Raw genomic sequence first — 17,020 nt, 5'->3', positions numbered from 1 at the left:
CACAGCTCATACATTAAGAGAGACTGATGTTCTTTCAGAAGACCTGAGTTTGGTCCCCAGAACCTATGATAAGTGGTTCACAGCTACCTGTAATGTTAGCTCCAAGAGATCCTACACTCTTCTGGCTTCCGCCCACACCCACATAAATAAAAAATAATTTAAAAGTAAAACTCCAATTAGATATGTATTTGGTTTCTTTTTCATTTAATTTATTTTTGGGGTTTTGAGACAGGATTTCTCTGTGTAGCTTGGCTGTCCTGTAACTTGCTTTATAGTTCAGGCTGACCTTGAACTCACAAATATCTTTTTTTTCTTTTTAAAATTACCTGTGTACCCGTGTGTCTGTGCAGGAGTATGTGTGAGTGAGTTCAGACATCTATTTATGTACACATCTTCCTCGATGATTTTAGTATTTGAAATCTTACTTGACTTGCTGATTTTTGTTCATGAATGACTTGTTTTTTGGTATGCTTGTGATTTTCTTGTTTTACTGCAATGTCTTATTAATAAGAAATTGATCTGAAAGTATGTTCATATAGAGAGTGGTTACATAGTTTTGCCAGGATCCTAAAGGCACTATCAGGGTCGCTCCTTAACTCCCTGTTATTCACGGGTATGTGGAGAGTGGCTGCACACCTCTTTAAATCACTTTTTAAAGATACAGTCTTTTTTAGCATAGTCACAAGACCAGTCTTGAGGTTTGGATCCTGTAGGGAATGGAAGTCGTGCTGCACACCCTCAGAAGACTGGCTTTTGTGCTCATAGACTTTGGGTTGTGATTGCCCTCAGCTCTCATCTTAAACCAAGCTTGAAGGGCCAGGTTTCCTTGCTGTCCCTCTGTGGCTTAGTCTCTGTGTGTCTTTTGTCCAGGGTCTAGTCCTTCTGAGTCCAATGCTGCACAGTGGCTTCCCCTTAGCCCCCTGGAGAGTTTATGCTGTCTATGTCCTGCAGTCCTGTGGCCATCAGAAGGTTAAGGTTACAGACATCAAATAAGTGTCACCTTCAGTCTTTACTCACTTTTCTCTGCTCCCAGTCTTTCCTTATTTAGCAGTTCAGAAGTGCATTTAGTACATGTATGTGTGTGTGTGTGTGTGTGTGTGTGTATGTATGTATGTATGTATGTATGTATGTATACAGACACAGCTGTTCCATTCAGCATTTTTAGCTGTTGATCATGGCAGGACTATCGAGGACACTGCAGAGGACTATGCCAGCCTTGTGGTTTTATTTATAGCATGCATTTTTCCATTCTTACATCTTTCTTTAGTCTGCTCTCAGGGAGATAGCATGGTTGAGTGTGAGCAGTGCTCTGTCTGCCTGTGGCCACTCTTCCTACAGTGGGACTCCTGCAGCTGCTTACAGTGTGGGATTTCCACTCCTAGTCTCCCAAGAAGGGACTGTCACTGCCTTCTCTAAGGCCAGCCGCACTTACCAGTGACTGGGCCTCTGCCTATTTTGTAAGGCTCTAATGGAACTAAATTTATTATCTTCCTTTTGCTCCTGGCCTCCTAGCCTTGGGACATCCTTCTGCCTTTCTGCAACACCTTTTTTTTTCTCATTTCCTTTGAGAGTAATTTTTGTTACTGTGCCCAATTAATCAAAAGGGTGAGCATAACCTGTGGGTCACTGCCATTCATAATCTTGGGGACTGTGTGCCTGCCTCTGGCAATACCCTCCCTCAGCCAACTTGCAGCTTACTATGGGCCTTGCCTGGCAGGCTGGGCCCCCAGAGGAGCCCATGTGCCCTGGTGACTTCCCTCTCCTCCAGAAGGCCTCTGTTAATTACCACCTCCAGGAAAGAGAATCAGGGCATGAACGGTAGGTAATTCTCAAGGAACTGGCAGAGGAAATAACTAACTCCCTTAGAAAGCTTTCAGAATCTCCACCCAACCCACCTCAAATAAATGAGCCATTGGCCACTGCAGTGTAGCCGTAGCCACGCCCCTTCAAGAGTTACTGAACTCTTGAAACATGGCCGGTAAGGGGCTAGACGTTTGGCTCAGTGGTTATGAGCACTGATCGCTCTTCCAGGGGACCTGAGTTTGATTCCCAGCACCCACATGGCAGCTCAAAACCATCTGTAACTCTGGTCTCAGGGGATCCTATGCCTTCTTCTGGCCTCCAGGAGCACCAGATGTGAAAATGATATACAGACACACGTGCAGGCAAAACACGCACACACGTGAAGAGGGGGCAGTAAAATATTAAAGGTCTACTACAAAATGTAATTACCATCTTGATACTTCTTATATCAAGTTCATATTAAAATGATATTTTAAATATGATATATATAATGTTTTAAAGTGGCTACCAAAGTTAATTGTACAAATTGTGGCTTTCTCTCACTTAATCCTGTGGGCAGTACTAATCTAAAAGATAACTTGTTCTTTTTGCTTGTTTGTTATATTTAGATACAAATGATAGTTCTGCCTGCCTGTGGTCTCTGCTTATCAGATGGTGTGACATTTTTGCCTTGGCTTATAAAGATAGAAATGACTTCATTCACTCCCCACTGAGAATTTTCCATGGTTCCACAGGCTCCAATCCTGAGCACAAAGAGACATATTCTTAAATCAGGAAAATAAAAATGGGGATTATAAAGATTTAATTTTTCTATTAGTATGTGTGTACATGCAATGCATGTGTGTGCAGGTGCCCTCAGAGTCCAGAAGAGGGCGCCAGAGTCCCTGAAGCGAGAGAGCTAGGATTTGTGAGACCCTCCTCATGGAAGCTGGGGTGGACTCCAGTACTCTGTGCAAGAGCAACAAGTGCTTTTAACTGCGGAGTCATCACCCCAGCCCCCTGAAATGGAGTTTTTAAGACGGCATGAAGTTGGCAGTGACCTCCAAAGTTCCATTCAGGGTGCTAAGTCTCTTCATGTTTACTTTTCAGAAGCCATCCAGTGCTCATTGGTGCATTTCCTTGTTATTGCAGCCACTGCAAGGAGCCACTGGACAGAAAGCAACAACACTGAACCCCACATAGGAAATACCCCCTTTTATCCAAGTCAAGAGGACCATTCAGGTTCCAGAAAGGGAGTGACAGCTCAGACTGCCAGGATGAGCCGCAGTTCTTCAGGAGCCCCAGAAAACCCCTCTTTCATACGTGAGACAAGTGTTGAGGGGAAGAACACGTCTTCCAGCAGAGCAAACACCACTGTTCTGCAGACTGGACACTCAACTGAGATCACCACCGCCCTGACCGCCCACGGTAGCTCCTCGTGTGAGTGTGTGTCACGATGTTCATTTACATACGCCCTGTCCTAGAAAACAAACTGTCTGCCCCCTTCCCACCCCACCCCCACATCCAGAGCAACTGTGCCCATTTAGGGGGGTCTGCATTGGGGTAGATCAGGCAAGTCTTCCTCAGAGCCATGCTTGTGAAGTCAGACCAGAGGAAGATGCAGATTTGCTGAGCACCCTGGTGTGTCCTTTGACATCTATGCTCCGTGGCAGTCTAAATCCATGCCGCCTCCCTGCTCCCACGCTCCTGCCATGTAGTCACATGTCCCCGGGGTTGGGAAGGACAGCTGGGCTTTGTTTGTGCCAATGGGGTTTGACTGGTTCTATGCACCTCCTGTCTGCACAGTTGGTAACTTAGTATTTCCAACGAAGGGCTTCAAAAAGAGGCAGCGGTTCTGAGAATATGGCTCAACCTAAGAACGAAGACAAAGAAAAGTAGGGCTAATTAGGCACACACCTACATAGCAACAGGCCTGCTCTCACTAGCCTTCCAGCAGCCCGCTGAGGGCGCGTTGTTCTCGCTTTAAGGTTTCGGAAACCGAAGCTCAGAGACTAATTAACCCGGTATGTGGAAAGCAGGCGGCAGGTTCCCAAGTGAGGAGAGCTGAAGCCTGTGTGTTGAGTGAGTGGGCACCACAGCTCTGGAATGAAGAGAGAGGGAGAGAAAAACAAGTGTGGCATCAGGGCTCAAGTCCTCCCCGGAGAGTCACAGGGCAGTGGGCAGGACAGCTAGCTCTATGGAGAGGGTAGGGACAATGATGGGATATTTTGCTAACTAGGCAGTTTCTACTTGGTGTGGTGGGAAGACTCACTCACTGAAGGGTTTTGCATGACGGAGTGATAGTGCTAAGACAATTTGAGAGAGGAGCCATCTGGCAGCCAGCCTAAAAGATGTCTAATATGGGAGTAAAGGGGACCTGAAGTGAGCTGGACCATCCAGGTAGACATCTAGGCGCAGGCGTTAACCAGGTGAAGGTGCTAAAGAGTGGCTCAGTAGAGTCTGAACACGGGAGGGGCTGGGACCTCCCCAAACAGGCACAAAGCCCTGGATTCGGTCCCTGGCACCATATAAACCACATGTGTAATCCCAGCATTCAGAAGGTGGAGGCAGGAGGATCAGAAGTTTAAGCTTGGGTTGGAGAGATGGCTCAGCTGCTAAAATCATTTCTCTTCCAGACGTAACTTTACAGCACCCACATTGGACGGCTCACAGCCACTGGTACTCTGGCTCTGGGGGAGTGGGTGCCGTTCTAGCTACCATAGGCACACACACACCTAAAAATATATCTTTTAAAAAGTTAAAATCATCCTTGAGTTTGAGACCAGTCTATGTTCTTGAGACCCCCTACCTCAAAAATTAAAATTAAAAAAGTGAGTTCAAGGCCAGCCAGCCTAGCCTACATAGTGGGTTCCAGGTCAGCCAGAGCAACATAGTGAGACCCCATCTCCAAAAACAAAACAAAACAAAATTCATATCAACAGAAGGAAGGTTGATAGTTGGCAAGGACCTCAAAGTAGAGGCTGAAGCCATCGAAGGGTTCATACCCTTGTGACAGGTCTGTCTGGGGGCACTCAGTTCTGTAAGGGAAATGTATGAAGGTATTCTGTGTCCTGTCTATGAATTAGGTCGCAGAGCTTAGTAGTCTGGCATGTGATACTCTCTGGTTTGGGAATTCTGCGTACACTGAATTCTGGGACATTCTGGGACCCCTTGCAGAAGGTCAGGATAAGTCTTCATAGTCCAGCACTAATCTCTAATTCTAGATTTTCCAAGGCTTGGCATCAGAGTGCTTCCTTGCTGATAGTTCCTCCCCTGAGGGAGGGCCATTGGCGAGGTCAGAAGATGTTCTTGGGCTGGTGATTTCTCTTGCAGTTCAGTTTTCTTAGATGGAACGATTCTTCCTGCCTTTTCCTCACAGCTGTGTGTTTCATGGAGGCCAAAGTTGGTCCCACTAGAGATAATGAGATATTTGGAAGCCCACTGGTGGGATTTTAATTGTTGTCTGGTTTTCAGCCTTGGAGAGCCTTCCACAGTCACCCAGCAGTCCCAGGTCAGAAGGAAGAGTCACATCTTCTCAAACGCAGAGTGGAATATTCCCGGGCTTCCAGGAGAGGGTGAGGGAGGGCCCAGAAGAAGGGACCTTGCACACACAAGTGGCTGGCACTTGGGTTTCCAGCCAAGCCTCCCTCCCTGCTGTGGAACTTGGGGATTCAACCATGTTCTCCCAGAAGAGAAATCCATCAGGCCAGGAGCCCTCCAGGCAGCAATTCTCTTGGACCCAGAGTCGACCACCTCCCTCAGACCATCCCTCGTGTGAGTACGCCTGTCCCGGTTCACCCCTCCTACTTCAAAATAACCCCAAAATGATGTGTATAACTAGATGGCTAAGAGGGGAAGCAAAGGAAGATTTAAACGCCATTCCTTCCACGCCAAGTGCTTTGGATGGGAGTACAGTCTGTGCAGTCTATCTCAATATTGAGGTTAGTGCTCAAAATATGTTTCAACTGTGTATGGAAGAAAATATCAGCCAGTCTGGTGGCTGCTGTGCCCCCCCCACCTCCTGTCTCCCCCCCTTTTCTTTTCCTGCCCTCCTCTATACACACGTACAACAAAGATTAAGTGTGACCATTGCATGCTTATGGGAGAGAGAGAGCATGTGCCAGGGTGCTTGAATGAAATGTGAGCCAGACACCATTATACCTTTCTATTAGCAGCTTGAGCTTTGTTTGTTTATTTTTGCAAAGGCAATTTCTTTAATGGCAGAGAAAACAGGCTCGTAATTTTTTTCCTGGCATTGTTTCGAAAGAAACAGCCTGCACAGTACAGGTGTCTGCGTGGCTTTGGTTAGGCCCTGTGGCTATAGAAAACTGCCCTGTCCAATTCTGCCACGCTGCTTCCTATGCACCAGCCTCACCCAAGCTGTTCTGTTCCACAGCATTTCTTCATCCTTCTAGAGCTATATGCCACCCCCTTGTCATTGCAGTTCATCCTCTTGCGGATACTTCTAGAACAGTGTTCAGTAGCTAAGAACCGGGCGCCTGTGCCCAGATCCCCCCAGGAGGCTCATCCGGCCAGGAGTCTAAGAGATGCTGCAAACCGCCCGTCTGCATGCTCTTCACGTTGTTTTAAGCCTTGGGCTGTGGGAAGCAAGACAGAGTGGCAGGATTTGCACTTTCAAATCCTTTTAAGTTTTGTTTTTATTTTTTAAAATAAACATAGCATTTTACTTATTCTTTGAGAATTCCATGCATGTGTACAGTATATTTTTTTTGTCTACATCCCTCCTATAATCACCACCCAACTCCTTCAGATGCCTCCTAGAGGAGTTCTCCCTCCCCCCTCCCTCTCTCCCTCTCTCCCTCCTCCCTCTTTCCATCCGTCCGTCCGTCCATCCATCCATCCATCCTTCCTTCCTTCCCTATGGATCAAGGCTTGCTGTCCGTAAATGCGTGTGTGTGTGCGCCTATCCATTGGAGCATAGTCAGCCTACCAGGGACCACACCTCTGAAAGAAAGCTGACCCTCCTTCCTCAAGCAACCGTCATCTATCAGTAGCGCTCCAGCTTGAGGTGGGGATTTATGTGCCGCTTTCCCAACCATGAAATCAGAGGTTTCTTAAAGTGTTCTACAAGACTGGGAGTTTGGGTGTATGTCATCAGAGGAAAAACTGAGCCCAGACGTCTTCTCCGGAATACCCGTTTAAAGGGCCAGTCTTCTTGCATGGGCTTGGTATGCAGCTCCCGAATGTCGGGTGTGGACAGAATTCATGGTTCATGTTTGCAGGAGACAACTTTTAAAGATTATTCGTAAGTGGCCTGGAGAGATGGCTTAGTGGCTAAGAGTCCTTCCTGCTCTTCCAGAGAACCCAGGAGGCTTGGTTCCTTAGCTCTCACATCGGGTGGCACTGAAGTTACAGCTGTGTGTAACTCCAGGTCCAGAGGATCCGATGTCCTCTTCTGAACGTCCACAGGTACATTCATACAAACACACACACCCGCATAAACAAAAGATAAATCTTTTTAAAAAGATTATTCATAAGCTTTAGTTGGATTAGACAAGAGCTATGATCCTGTGCAGCCTGAGTTCTGTGGCTTGGTGATTTATAACTAGCTTTGCTAAATTAAAGGAAAAGAGGCGTTTCCGAGGAATCTCCACTGTGATTCTGGTGAAGGTCCTTTAATATTGCTAATACACATTAAAACCTAGTTCTGTGGTGTATCTACATTTCCAACTTTACTAGAACTTCTGCTCTGCCTTCAGAGTTAGCCTGACCCCTCCCAGCCTGCCAAGCCTGCTCTGTATACCTCTCCTTCTACTGAATGGAAATCTGTATACCTCTCCTTCTACTGAATGGAAATCTGTATACCTCTCCTTCTACTGAATGGAAATCTGTATACCTCTCCTTCTACTGAATGGAAATCTTGAGGTTTTCAAGGCAGACTTGGAGTCAGCCTGCCTGGCTGGTCAGTTCAATGAACGAAGACAAGCAATGGAGTGGCGGGGGGCGGGGGGGGGGCTTTTCTAGCAATGTGACCCAGGGAAAAGCCCAGTACTCAGACAAAGCAGGCTAGTGATAACCCTCACAGGATGTGCACACAGGTGACAAGCTAAGGGCATCACGGCAAAGAATCAGATGATCTGAAAGGTGGCAGCATTTGGTGGTCCATACACACTCAGTCTATCATCTGGACCTCCTGTAGTGCCACCTAGCTACACAAGCATGTGGTGCTGGTTGCGTTTTTTGTCAACTTGGCACAAACTAGGGTTATCTTGGAGGAGGAACCTCAACTGAGAAAATGCCTCCATCAGATTGGCCTGTGGGCAAATCAGTGGGGCATATTTTTTAATGATTGATGTAGAAGGGACCAACCCATTGTGGGTGGTGCCATCCCTGGACAGGTGGTCCTGGGTTCTATAAGAAAGCAGGCTGAACCAGCCATGAGGGGCAAGCCAGGGAGCAGCACCCCTCCACAGATCTATTTCAGTTCTAGCCTCAATAACGAACTTTTACATAGAAGTTTAAAATAAACTGAACTGTTTCTTTCCCAATTTGCTTTTGGCTAGTGTTTTATTTTATTATAGCAACAGAACACAAACTACAGCACACACTGTTCACTACAGCCTCTTCCACACCCTGGACAGCCAGGAGTTAATCCATGTTTCTGAATAGAAACTGTATCTTTGAGCACCAAAGCAGGCCCAGGAAGATGAGACAGGGTTACAAAAAAGCCCAGAAGGCACTGCTCTCCGCCCTCTCCAGCTTTGGCCCTTCTAGACTTTCCACAGTCTCTTTGATGATCATGCACTGCTGTTTGATCACGAGTGGGGGTGGGGCTGTCTGCAGAGCAACACATGGCAGGGGGGAGGAGGGGAGGAAGCCCTTCTGAAGGCAGAAATGTGTATGTTGAATTGTGTGGAGCGACCACAATTGAGCACTAAATTTAGTGTGAGCTTCCTGGAAATGGGGGCACAAAGGGAAGCTGGGTGGAGTGTGCGATTGTTGTCGGACAAAGTAAGCATCCAGTTTAATCCATAGGCATGAGTGTTTCAGGGCAGCAAGCGATTCCAAGAGGAATATTTATGTAAGGAATGCTTCCAATTGCCGGTTTGTGAGAACTGCGCTAATGTTCTTTGAAGGTGACATTTGCAGAGCCTCGGTAAGAGCCGGGCCGTAATAATGGGTCTTGACTCATGGAAGTTTTCTGTGGGTAGTGGAGATGATGTGGTCCAGGTAAATTGCTTTGTGGTGACTTCACTTTGTGAAGGGAGAAGACATTAGTAATGTGAAACATTGTGGATTTAGTCTGTCTTGTTCTGACATCAGCTGCCTCGGCTATGCTTCTGGGAAGTTCTGGGTAGCAGTCAAGGGTGAGCAATGTGATGGATGGTACCTGTGGCTCTGGGGTCTTGTCCTTTGGCTGGAGAGTGACACCTGCCCATACCAGGTGAACAGATGTTCTCTCCACAGTCTGTTACAGAGACTAGGAACTTAGCCCAGGCCTTGTCCCGGTGGGTGGTATTCCAGTTTTTGCATTTTATTTAATGTTTTTATTAGATTTGTTGTTTGTCTGTTTTGTGCAGGGGAGTGTTGGGGCCAGAGAACCACTTGCGGGAGACAGCCCTTCTCTTTCCATCGTGTAGGGCACAGGGACTGACCTCTGGTCATGTTTGATGGCAAGTGTCTTTACTTGCTGAGCTATCTCACTGGCTGGGTTTTCCTTCCTCCCTCCTCTCCTTCCCCCTTCCTTTTTCCTTTTTGCCTTTTCTGGTTCAAACTCAGAAGATTTCCCCTTTTTGAATGGCCACCTAAGAATGATCACAAGTGCCGGCTCGCTGATTAGAAGTGTAGTGTGTTTCTTCCTAGCTTATGCAGCAGATGCCCTGTGGGATCACACCTATGAGCCACTTAGACAAGCATTCCCTTTTCATTCGAGGCACTGCTTTGCAGAAGTATTTACTGTGAGGACTGTGAGATGTGTATATAAGGCACTTAGCACAATTACTAAAGCATTACAACTGCTCACTTCAGGGTAGCTGTTTTGTTCAGTTTACTTGGTTTTTCTTCTTCTTCTTCTTCTCCTCCTCCTCCTCCTCCTCCTCCTCCTCCTCCTCCTCCTCCTCCTCTTCCTCCTCCTCTCCTCTCTCCTCCTCCTCCTCCTCCTCCTCTCTCCTCCTCCTCCTCCTCCTCCTCCTCCTCCTCCTCCTCCTCCTCCTCCTCCTCCTCCTCCTCCTCCTCCTCCTCCTTCTTCATGTTCATTGATGTTTTGCCTGCATGTATGCCTGTGAGAGGGCGTCAGAGGCCCTGGAGCTGGAGTTACAGACAGGTGTAAGCTGCCATATGGATACTGGGAATTGAACCCCGGTCCCCAGGAAGAACAGACAGTGCTCTTAACTGCTGAGCCATCTCTCCAGCCACTGTTGGGCTGAGTTTTGAGACTGGGTCTTATTCTGTAGTGGATATGGGCCTGGATCTTGCTGTGTAGACCAAACTGGCTTCCAGCTCATGATCTTCCTGCCTCAGCCTCCCAAGACTACAGCCCGTGCTGTCGTGTCCAACCACGCATGGTAGCTTGTTAGAGCTGTGAGATGCGATGGCCGTGTGCTGCACAGCCCTTAGGGGTTCCGGGGAAAGGGGCTGTTTTCCTTTGTGACTCAATGTTTGTGAACTTTGTGGTTGTATTCCTGTGGCCATTTATTTGCCAAAACTACCAAAATGGGCAGGCCAGGGCTTTACAAGCTGAATCCAGTGTGATCATCACAGTGTGTGCGGGGGGGGGGGGTGTTTTTATGGTTTTATCCGTAATTGCATGTATATGTGTGTGTGTTGGGGGCGTGTATGTATGCGCATGAGTAAAGGTGCCCTCAGGCCAGAAGAGGCTGTGAGTGCTGCAAACTAAACTCAGGCCCCCTGAAGGAGCAGTGCACACTCCTAATGGCCAAGTCTTCTCTGTCCCCCACCACTGTGTTCTAATGGGAATAGTGAACAAATAACATACGACAATTGATTAGAAATAAAAATGGTTTTAAAGTAACTAGGAGACCATTTATGGGATATATCCATATCTATATCACATCTTTCTTATATAAAAGCGGCTTTTGTTTGTTTGTGTTGCAACGGCTGGATGCCTTTGCACCCACATCTTTCTAGTCCCTAGTCTGTGTGGATAGTCTGTGCCTGCGCCTTCGCCTGTTTCAATGACAGCCCAGTAACCAGAGCTGCAGGCTGTGCTCCTGGTGTCAGAGGGTCCATGGTTTTGCAGGAGAACATACGGAACCCTTCCTTTCCTGTACTTTCTCTCTGACTATGTCTAAAGTCTATTGGTGTTTTTGGCCACGACTGCACGTAAGAATGGTCTTCAGAGAACAATTTATAATGGCAGCTTCCTTCTTTCCCTTTTTGGAGCCATGATTGACAGTGGAAGCTGCCATGGTGTATATAGGTCCACACAGCTCTTTACTGCTGATGGCTTCAGGTGGAAAAGAAAACAAAGTGCCTTCTTCCCTTGCCCCATCGTTTTGCCCCCCAGGCTTTCCTGCACCTAGTTCTTGCCTTATTCAATAAGGAAATCTTGTGGAGCCGGGGTTTGAACTCAGGGCCTCATGCATGCTAGGTGAGCTGCAACATCAGCCCCTTGGTTTGGGGCTTTGAGGCACCTTCTGGAGGTCAGGTCTTAAGTACCTCTGGAAAGTGTCCTTGTGGAGGGAAGCTCTCAATCAGACATCCATGAGGAGGAGCAGACCATATGTTCTGGCCAACAGTACATACTGAGTCCTTGAGGCTCTGACAGCTCTCCGAGGGCAGCCACCTGTTTCATTGATCAGAATCAAAGTGTTCCCAGCCTAGAGTCTATGTTCTCCTAGAGTGTCTGCTGCAGTGCAACACTGATTTGAAGACATCTCTCTAAAGCTTAGTGAGATGAAGTAACTACAGTAATGAAGTCTGTCTGCATCTAGGTGAAATTAAGTAAAATCACTGGGGCAATAAAACATTCTCCTATTGGTTAGTAGTTCTGTTAATGAGTATAGTTGAATGGCTTTTCAAAGCACAAGCTTTTGGTGGCCACATTTAAGGACTAATAAAGAAGCTGGGCGTTGGTGGCGCACGTCTTTAATCCCAGCACTTGAGAGGCAGAGGCAAGCGGATCTCTGTGAGATCGAGGCCAGCTTGGTCTACAGAGTGAGTGCCAGGACAGGCTCCAAAGCTACACAGAGAAACCCTGTCTCGAAAAACAAAAAAGACAAAACAAACAAACAAAAACGGGACTAATAAAGAGGCTTTGGTGGTGACCATGTTGGAACCTGTTGTCCTAGGCTGTGTCTTGGCTGTGTTCTACAGAGCCCCAGTGCTGACAGAGCGACTACGCACCCTCAACTGGCTCAAACTTGGTTCACAGTATGGACTGGATTTTAATCTAAGAGAGCATTTGAACAAAAGGGTTACAGTGCAAACCAGCAGCAGCAGCCTTATCGCAGTGGCCTATGTTATGGAATTCTTACACTGTGGAATGCAGTTCCTCTATGGAAAACAAGACAGATTATTTCTTTGTCTAGGTTTCTCCTGTCTTCCTTTTAGCTTGCATAGAAAGCTAAGTTTGTGCATGGTTGAGTGATCTGACTGTGTCTCTAGCCAGCTCTGGGAGACTTAGAACTGGTGAGGAGAAAATGAAGGAGGGTCTCCTAGTTGCACTTGCATGTATTAACATGTTACAAGTGTCTGCTTTTTTTCATATCCATGGCATTCAGACACACATATCAAATGTAATAAGTATGTTTGTACCTAGATAGAACCCTGATTTCCTTAGCCTTTCAAGTAGTTTTGAAGCATATTTTCTTCTGTTTTAGCTTCTGGAAGTATAAAGAATGTTAACAACTCCACTGATCTCCAAAGCCCATCAGTCACCCAGACAAAGAGTACACACGTCACCAACACGTTCACTAATGGTGTTCCAAGAATGCTCCGGTCTTTGACTGTCAGTGCGGAGCCTATAAACGAGACAGAGAGTTTCTCTGAGCATTCCAGAGTTGCCATAACTTCAGCCTCAGTCCATTCTTCACCTTCTGTGGTTGACTCAAGGACAAACAGCAGACTAACTGGGAGTATGGCAGATGGAGAAGGCATTGAGCCATCTACAGAAAACGGACTTGGACTTCCATCAATACACTGGCAAAGTGATTCCCCCAGTAAGTAGTTTGCCTTTTTTGACTCGTGGGCATTTTATATAGTTGGGTGTTCTTAGGGGGTCTCTTCAAGACCATTTGCAGTCTCTGAAGAAAAGTGTGTCCTTGATGACATCAGATCCTTCTCTGCTGTATCATACAATTGCATTTTTATCTTTGGATGTGGACAAGGGCCATGCCTAAGATGAGAACACAAGACCTGGAGGGCTTCAGTAAAGCAGACACAGCTTACTCAGCGGAGTGGAGACTTCAACCTTGGGGCTCTCATGGTTCGGTCCATCTCCATTCTATAACGTCCTCTTTAAAGTGAGACCCTGACCTGCTCCTTACAGCTGGCTTTAGTGATTTTGTGTATAGATCATCTTTATAAATAAGTTGTCAGATATAAATATATTTCCCAAATTCATAGCTCAGCTTACTCCTTATAGTTTATTTCACTATACATCAAAAGCAGAAGAATGTTTATCAGTGTTGCAGCTGTTTTTTAGGGAAATGTTCTACCTACAGTATTTATGCACATAGAACTTGTTGGATGTAACGACTCTTCCCTTGAACTACTTTTCAAGGTACAGAGAGAAGCACTCAAGCCTATAAATTACTATTTGTACATGCTGCTCTCAAGACTCCTATCCACAACTTTTGTTTTTAATATTACTATATTGCTGACATCCAATAATTGTAGAAAATTTTAGAACATGGTGAAGCTTGTAGGGTGACCCATATAAACACTGTCCAAGATCCCTTGGCAGAGGGAAGCTTGCCCTAGAGGGGACACCATCTTAGTTGGTAAGCATCTTTTCTGGGTCCACTAATGACCCCCACCCCTATCTTACAGCCTTTGGAGGACACCAGCTTGCCAGCAGCTCAGAACCAGGAAATGGAAGTGCCACACCTCTGACTGAGACAGTGTTTAGGTCAGTCCCCTCCATTGGCGGTGGAGAGAGCACAGGACAGTGGTTTCCCGGCGAGAGCAAAACATCTACAGATCCAGCCGAAAGCTCGGCTTTGCATCCAGATGCTGGGAGCAGCAGGGGTTTGACTCAGTTGGCACACACTGCTCAACAGCCCCGAGATGGGAGCTCGGGATTGGGTGGGAAGAGTTACTCGGAGTCTGCATCTACATCTGCCTCAGAAAGTCTGGATTCCTCAGCACCACAGCGAGGACATTCAAGTGAGTTCTTACTGTGTGGAAGTATACCACAGGGACTCAGGGTGTGTCTGGTTCTATGATCTTCTAAAGTCTGCACGAGGGAAGTAATTGTACTGATCCCAGGCCATTCTCTTAGCTGGTTAATACAAATATGCCTACATTTCCCATCCTTTTTGGTACATCCCGACTCTTTTTCTACCGACTCTTTTTCTAGGGTGTATGTATGTGGACATATATGTGTGCAGGTATGCAAGTGCACGCATGCACATGGGGGCCGTGGGTCAGCCTCCGGCGTGTATCTCAAAAGCTATCCACTTCATTTTCTGGACAAGTCTCTCACTTAGGCCTGGGGCTCACTAATTAAATAAGGCTGTTCCAGGTTCCTCGTTTGGAACATTTGGCCATGCTCAGATTTTTAACTGAATGCTAAGGATTTGAACTCAGGTCCTCATGCTTGCACAGCCAATACTTTACTGACTGAGCCATCCCCCTAGCCCCACATCTAAGGAGCTTTGGGTGCTACCTCCCCTTCTCTCTGTGTCCACACCCTCCCGTGGTGTATAACCTGCCCCGAACCCCAATACCTCCTAATCACAGGACTTCTGGACATTCCTGTGAAAGCAATAATATATATGCCTTCTGTGCATTTAACTTTATATGGCCTCAAGATTCATTAAGCATGTATCTGTCCTTCTGCATAATATTCCATCAGAGATGCACTAGTATTAATCGTGTCCCTATGATTGTTGGGGGACACGTTTCATGTGGAGACATGCTGTCTTGGAATTACCATGTTATATAGTAGTATCTTGTTCTTGTTGTTGTTGTTGTTTTTCAAGATAGTGTTTCTCTGTGTAGAAGCCCTAGCTGTCTTGGATCTCACTCTATAGGCCAAGCTGGCCTTGAACTCAGAGATCCACCTCCTAGGATGCAAGGTATCTGTCTCTATTGCCTGGCGCATCCTGAGTGCTGGGATTAAAGGTGTGAGCCGCCACCACCCGGCTAGTAGTATCCTTTTAAAACTTTTGAGAAACTCTCAAACTATTTCCAAAGTGAATGTGTGTGTGTGTGTGTGTGTGTGTGTGTGTGTGTGTGTGTACACATATGTAGAGAGTAGCATAAATGTGCATTTCCTAGTTCACTATCCTAGTAATAATGAACATCTATTCATACAGTCATTCTTGTGTGTGTATCTTCTTTGAAGATGCCAATTTGGATATTTTGACTGTTTAAAATTAAAACTATCATTTTTCATATTGAGCACAAAGGGCTTTTGTATATTCTGGACTCTAGTCCCTATTGATTTGTATCATTTATGGGCACTTTCTCTCATTCTGTGATTTGTCACTTTTTACTTTTTTAAAGCATTTATTTTTATTTTATGTGCATTTGGGTTTTGCCTGGATTTGTTTATGTGAGGGTGTCAGATGGCCTGGAACTGAGGTTACCATAGTTGTGAGCTGCCATGTGGGAGCTGGAAGAGCTCTTAACCGCTGAGCCATCTCTCTAGCCTGTCATTTTTCACTTTATGATGATATTATTGGAGCATGAAAGTTTTTAATTTTGGTGAAGTCTAATATGAACATTTTAGAATATTTGGCTTTTTGTTTTGTGGCTTTTTATTGCTGTTTTATTTCCTTAAAATGGTGATTTTTGATTAATTTTTGGAAACAGTTCCCAGTGATTTTATCAGCATAAAGTTGGTTCTAGTGAAAGCAAATATGCTTTTTAAGGCATTTCTGGCAGACTTAAATTCTTACCTCCCCACCGCTGCTAATAACTCCCCATATGAGAAGCCTCATTGATGAAGGTAAATCACCGCTTATTATTACACCTGTAACGTGCAACGGTGTCTGATCATGAAAGAACCAACACGTGTGAGCCCAGTGTGGGGGTGCACGCCTTTTAAATCTAGTACTCAGGAGGCAGAGACAGGTGGATCTCTGAGTTCAAGGCCAGCCTGGTCTACAGAGCAATAGGACAGCCAGGGCTACACAGAGAAACCCTGTCTTGAAAAAGAAAAGAAAGGAAAAACAGAAAGAGCAAATGTGTAGGGAGAAGATGTTCATAGTCTTTTATTTCTTGCCTGGGAAATACAGTTTTCCACCCTCACCACTACAGACCCAGAATGTTTACCTTCTCAAAATGAGACCACAGGTTCCTTCTCCCAGGGCTTGAATTCGGGGCCTTGTGCACACTAGGCAACACGCATGCTGACACTGTGCTGTGTCCCTAGCACAATCTTTGGTTCCATAGCTTTTCCCTTTTACATCTCTCAGGACATTTCTCTCTGCAGGTAATGTAGCATTGGTTCATGTAGAAAATATGATTTCATTGTGATCAGACTTTCAGGTGATAAAAATCTAGATGGGGCTGTAGGGGGTGGAAGGAGATGGCTCAACCATTAAGAGTACTTGCTGCCTTTGCAGAGGACCTGAATTTGGTTCCTAACTCCCAACCTTATATAACCCCCAACTCCAAAATATCTATCTGCTGCCCTCTTCTGGCCTCCATGGCCCCTGCACCCATATGCACATACTTACACATGCATATACACATAATATAAAATTTTTAATTCTTTTCTAAAGCTAGATAAGGAATAGACTCATTCCTGAAATGACCTCATTATGGATTAGTATACTACTTTCTCTCTTTGCCTCTGAATCAGCCCAAAACTGACTAATTATGACACCAGTCTTGGATAACTCTCAGTCTGCCCTTTCCTTGGTTCAGACTCAGCTGTTTCAGGCTGTGATCTGCCACTCTGTTGGACCTATAACCCTGATGTGATTGTTTGCCTACTCCCGTTTCACTTGTAGAGTATAAAAGATCTCTCAGCCAATATCTTTTCCTCTTTGTTCACAAAACTATTTCAGAGGTTGGGACTCTTGCATCTGTACTGGATGACTCGGCACCCAAGTCCTTCAGAAAGCCTTACAGCACCTTTGTG

The 17,020-nt window shown here is 46.0% G+C and overlaps 1 protein-coding gene across 4 annotated transcripts in view; it reads left to right on the top strand.

The window, feature by feature from the left end:
- Positions 1 to 17,020, top strand: part of Heg1 (heart development protein with EGF like domains 1) — a 79,433-nt gene that overhangs the window by 19,029 nt on the left and 43,384 nt on the right. For 2 of the 4 annotated variants that reach the window (XM_040750880.1, XM_040750878.1), the window contains exons 2-5: positions 2,935 to 3,222; positions 5,257 to 5,556; positions 12,585 to 12,923; positions 13,756 to 14,091. In XM_040750880.1, coding sequence (XP_040606814.1) covers positions 2,935 to 3,222; positions 5,257 to 5,556; positions 12,585 to 12,923; positions 13,756 to 14,091 — 1,263 coding nt within the window. The remainder of the gene's footprint in view (positions 1 to 2,934; positions 3,223 to 5,256; positions 5,557 to 12,584; positions 12,924 to 13,755; positions 14,092 to 17,020) is intronic. The other 2 variants (XM_040750879.1, XM_040750881.1) reach the window with 2 other exon arrangements.

Source organism: Mesocricetus auratus, unplaced genomic scaffold (genome assembly GCF_017639785.1).
Source record: "Mesocricetus auratus isolate SY011 unplaced genomic scaffold, BCM_Maur_2.0 Super-Scaffold_100008, whole genome shotgun sequence".
Classification (NCBI taxonomy): domain Eukaryota; kingdom Metazoa; phylum Chordata; class Mammalia; order Rodentia; family Cricetidae; genus Mesocricetus; species Mesocricetus auratus.
The sequence above is the reverse complement of the archived record's forward strand: the minus strand, read 5'-3'. Positions and strand labels throughout refer to the sequence as shown.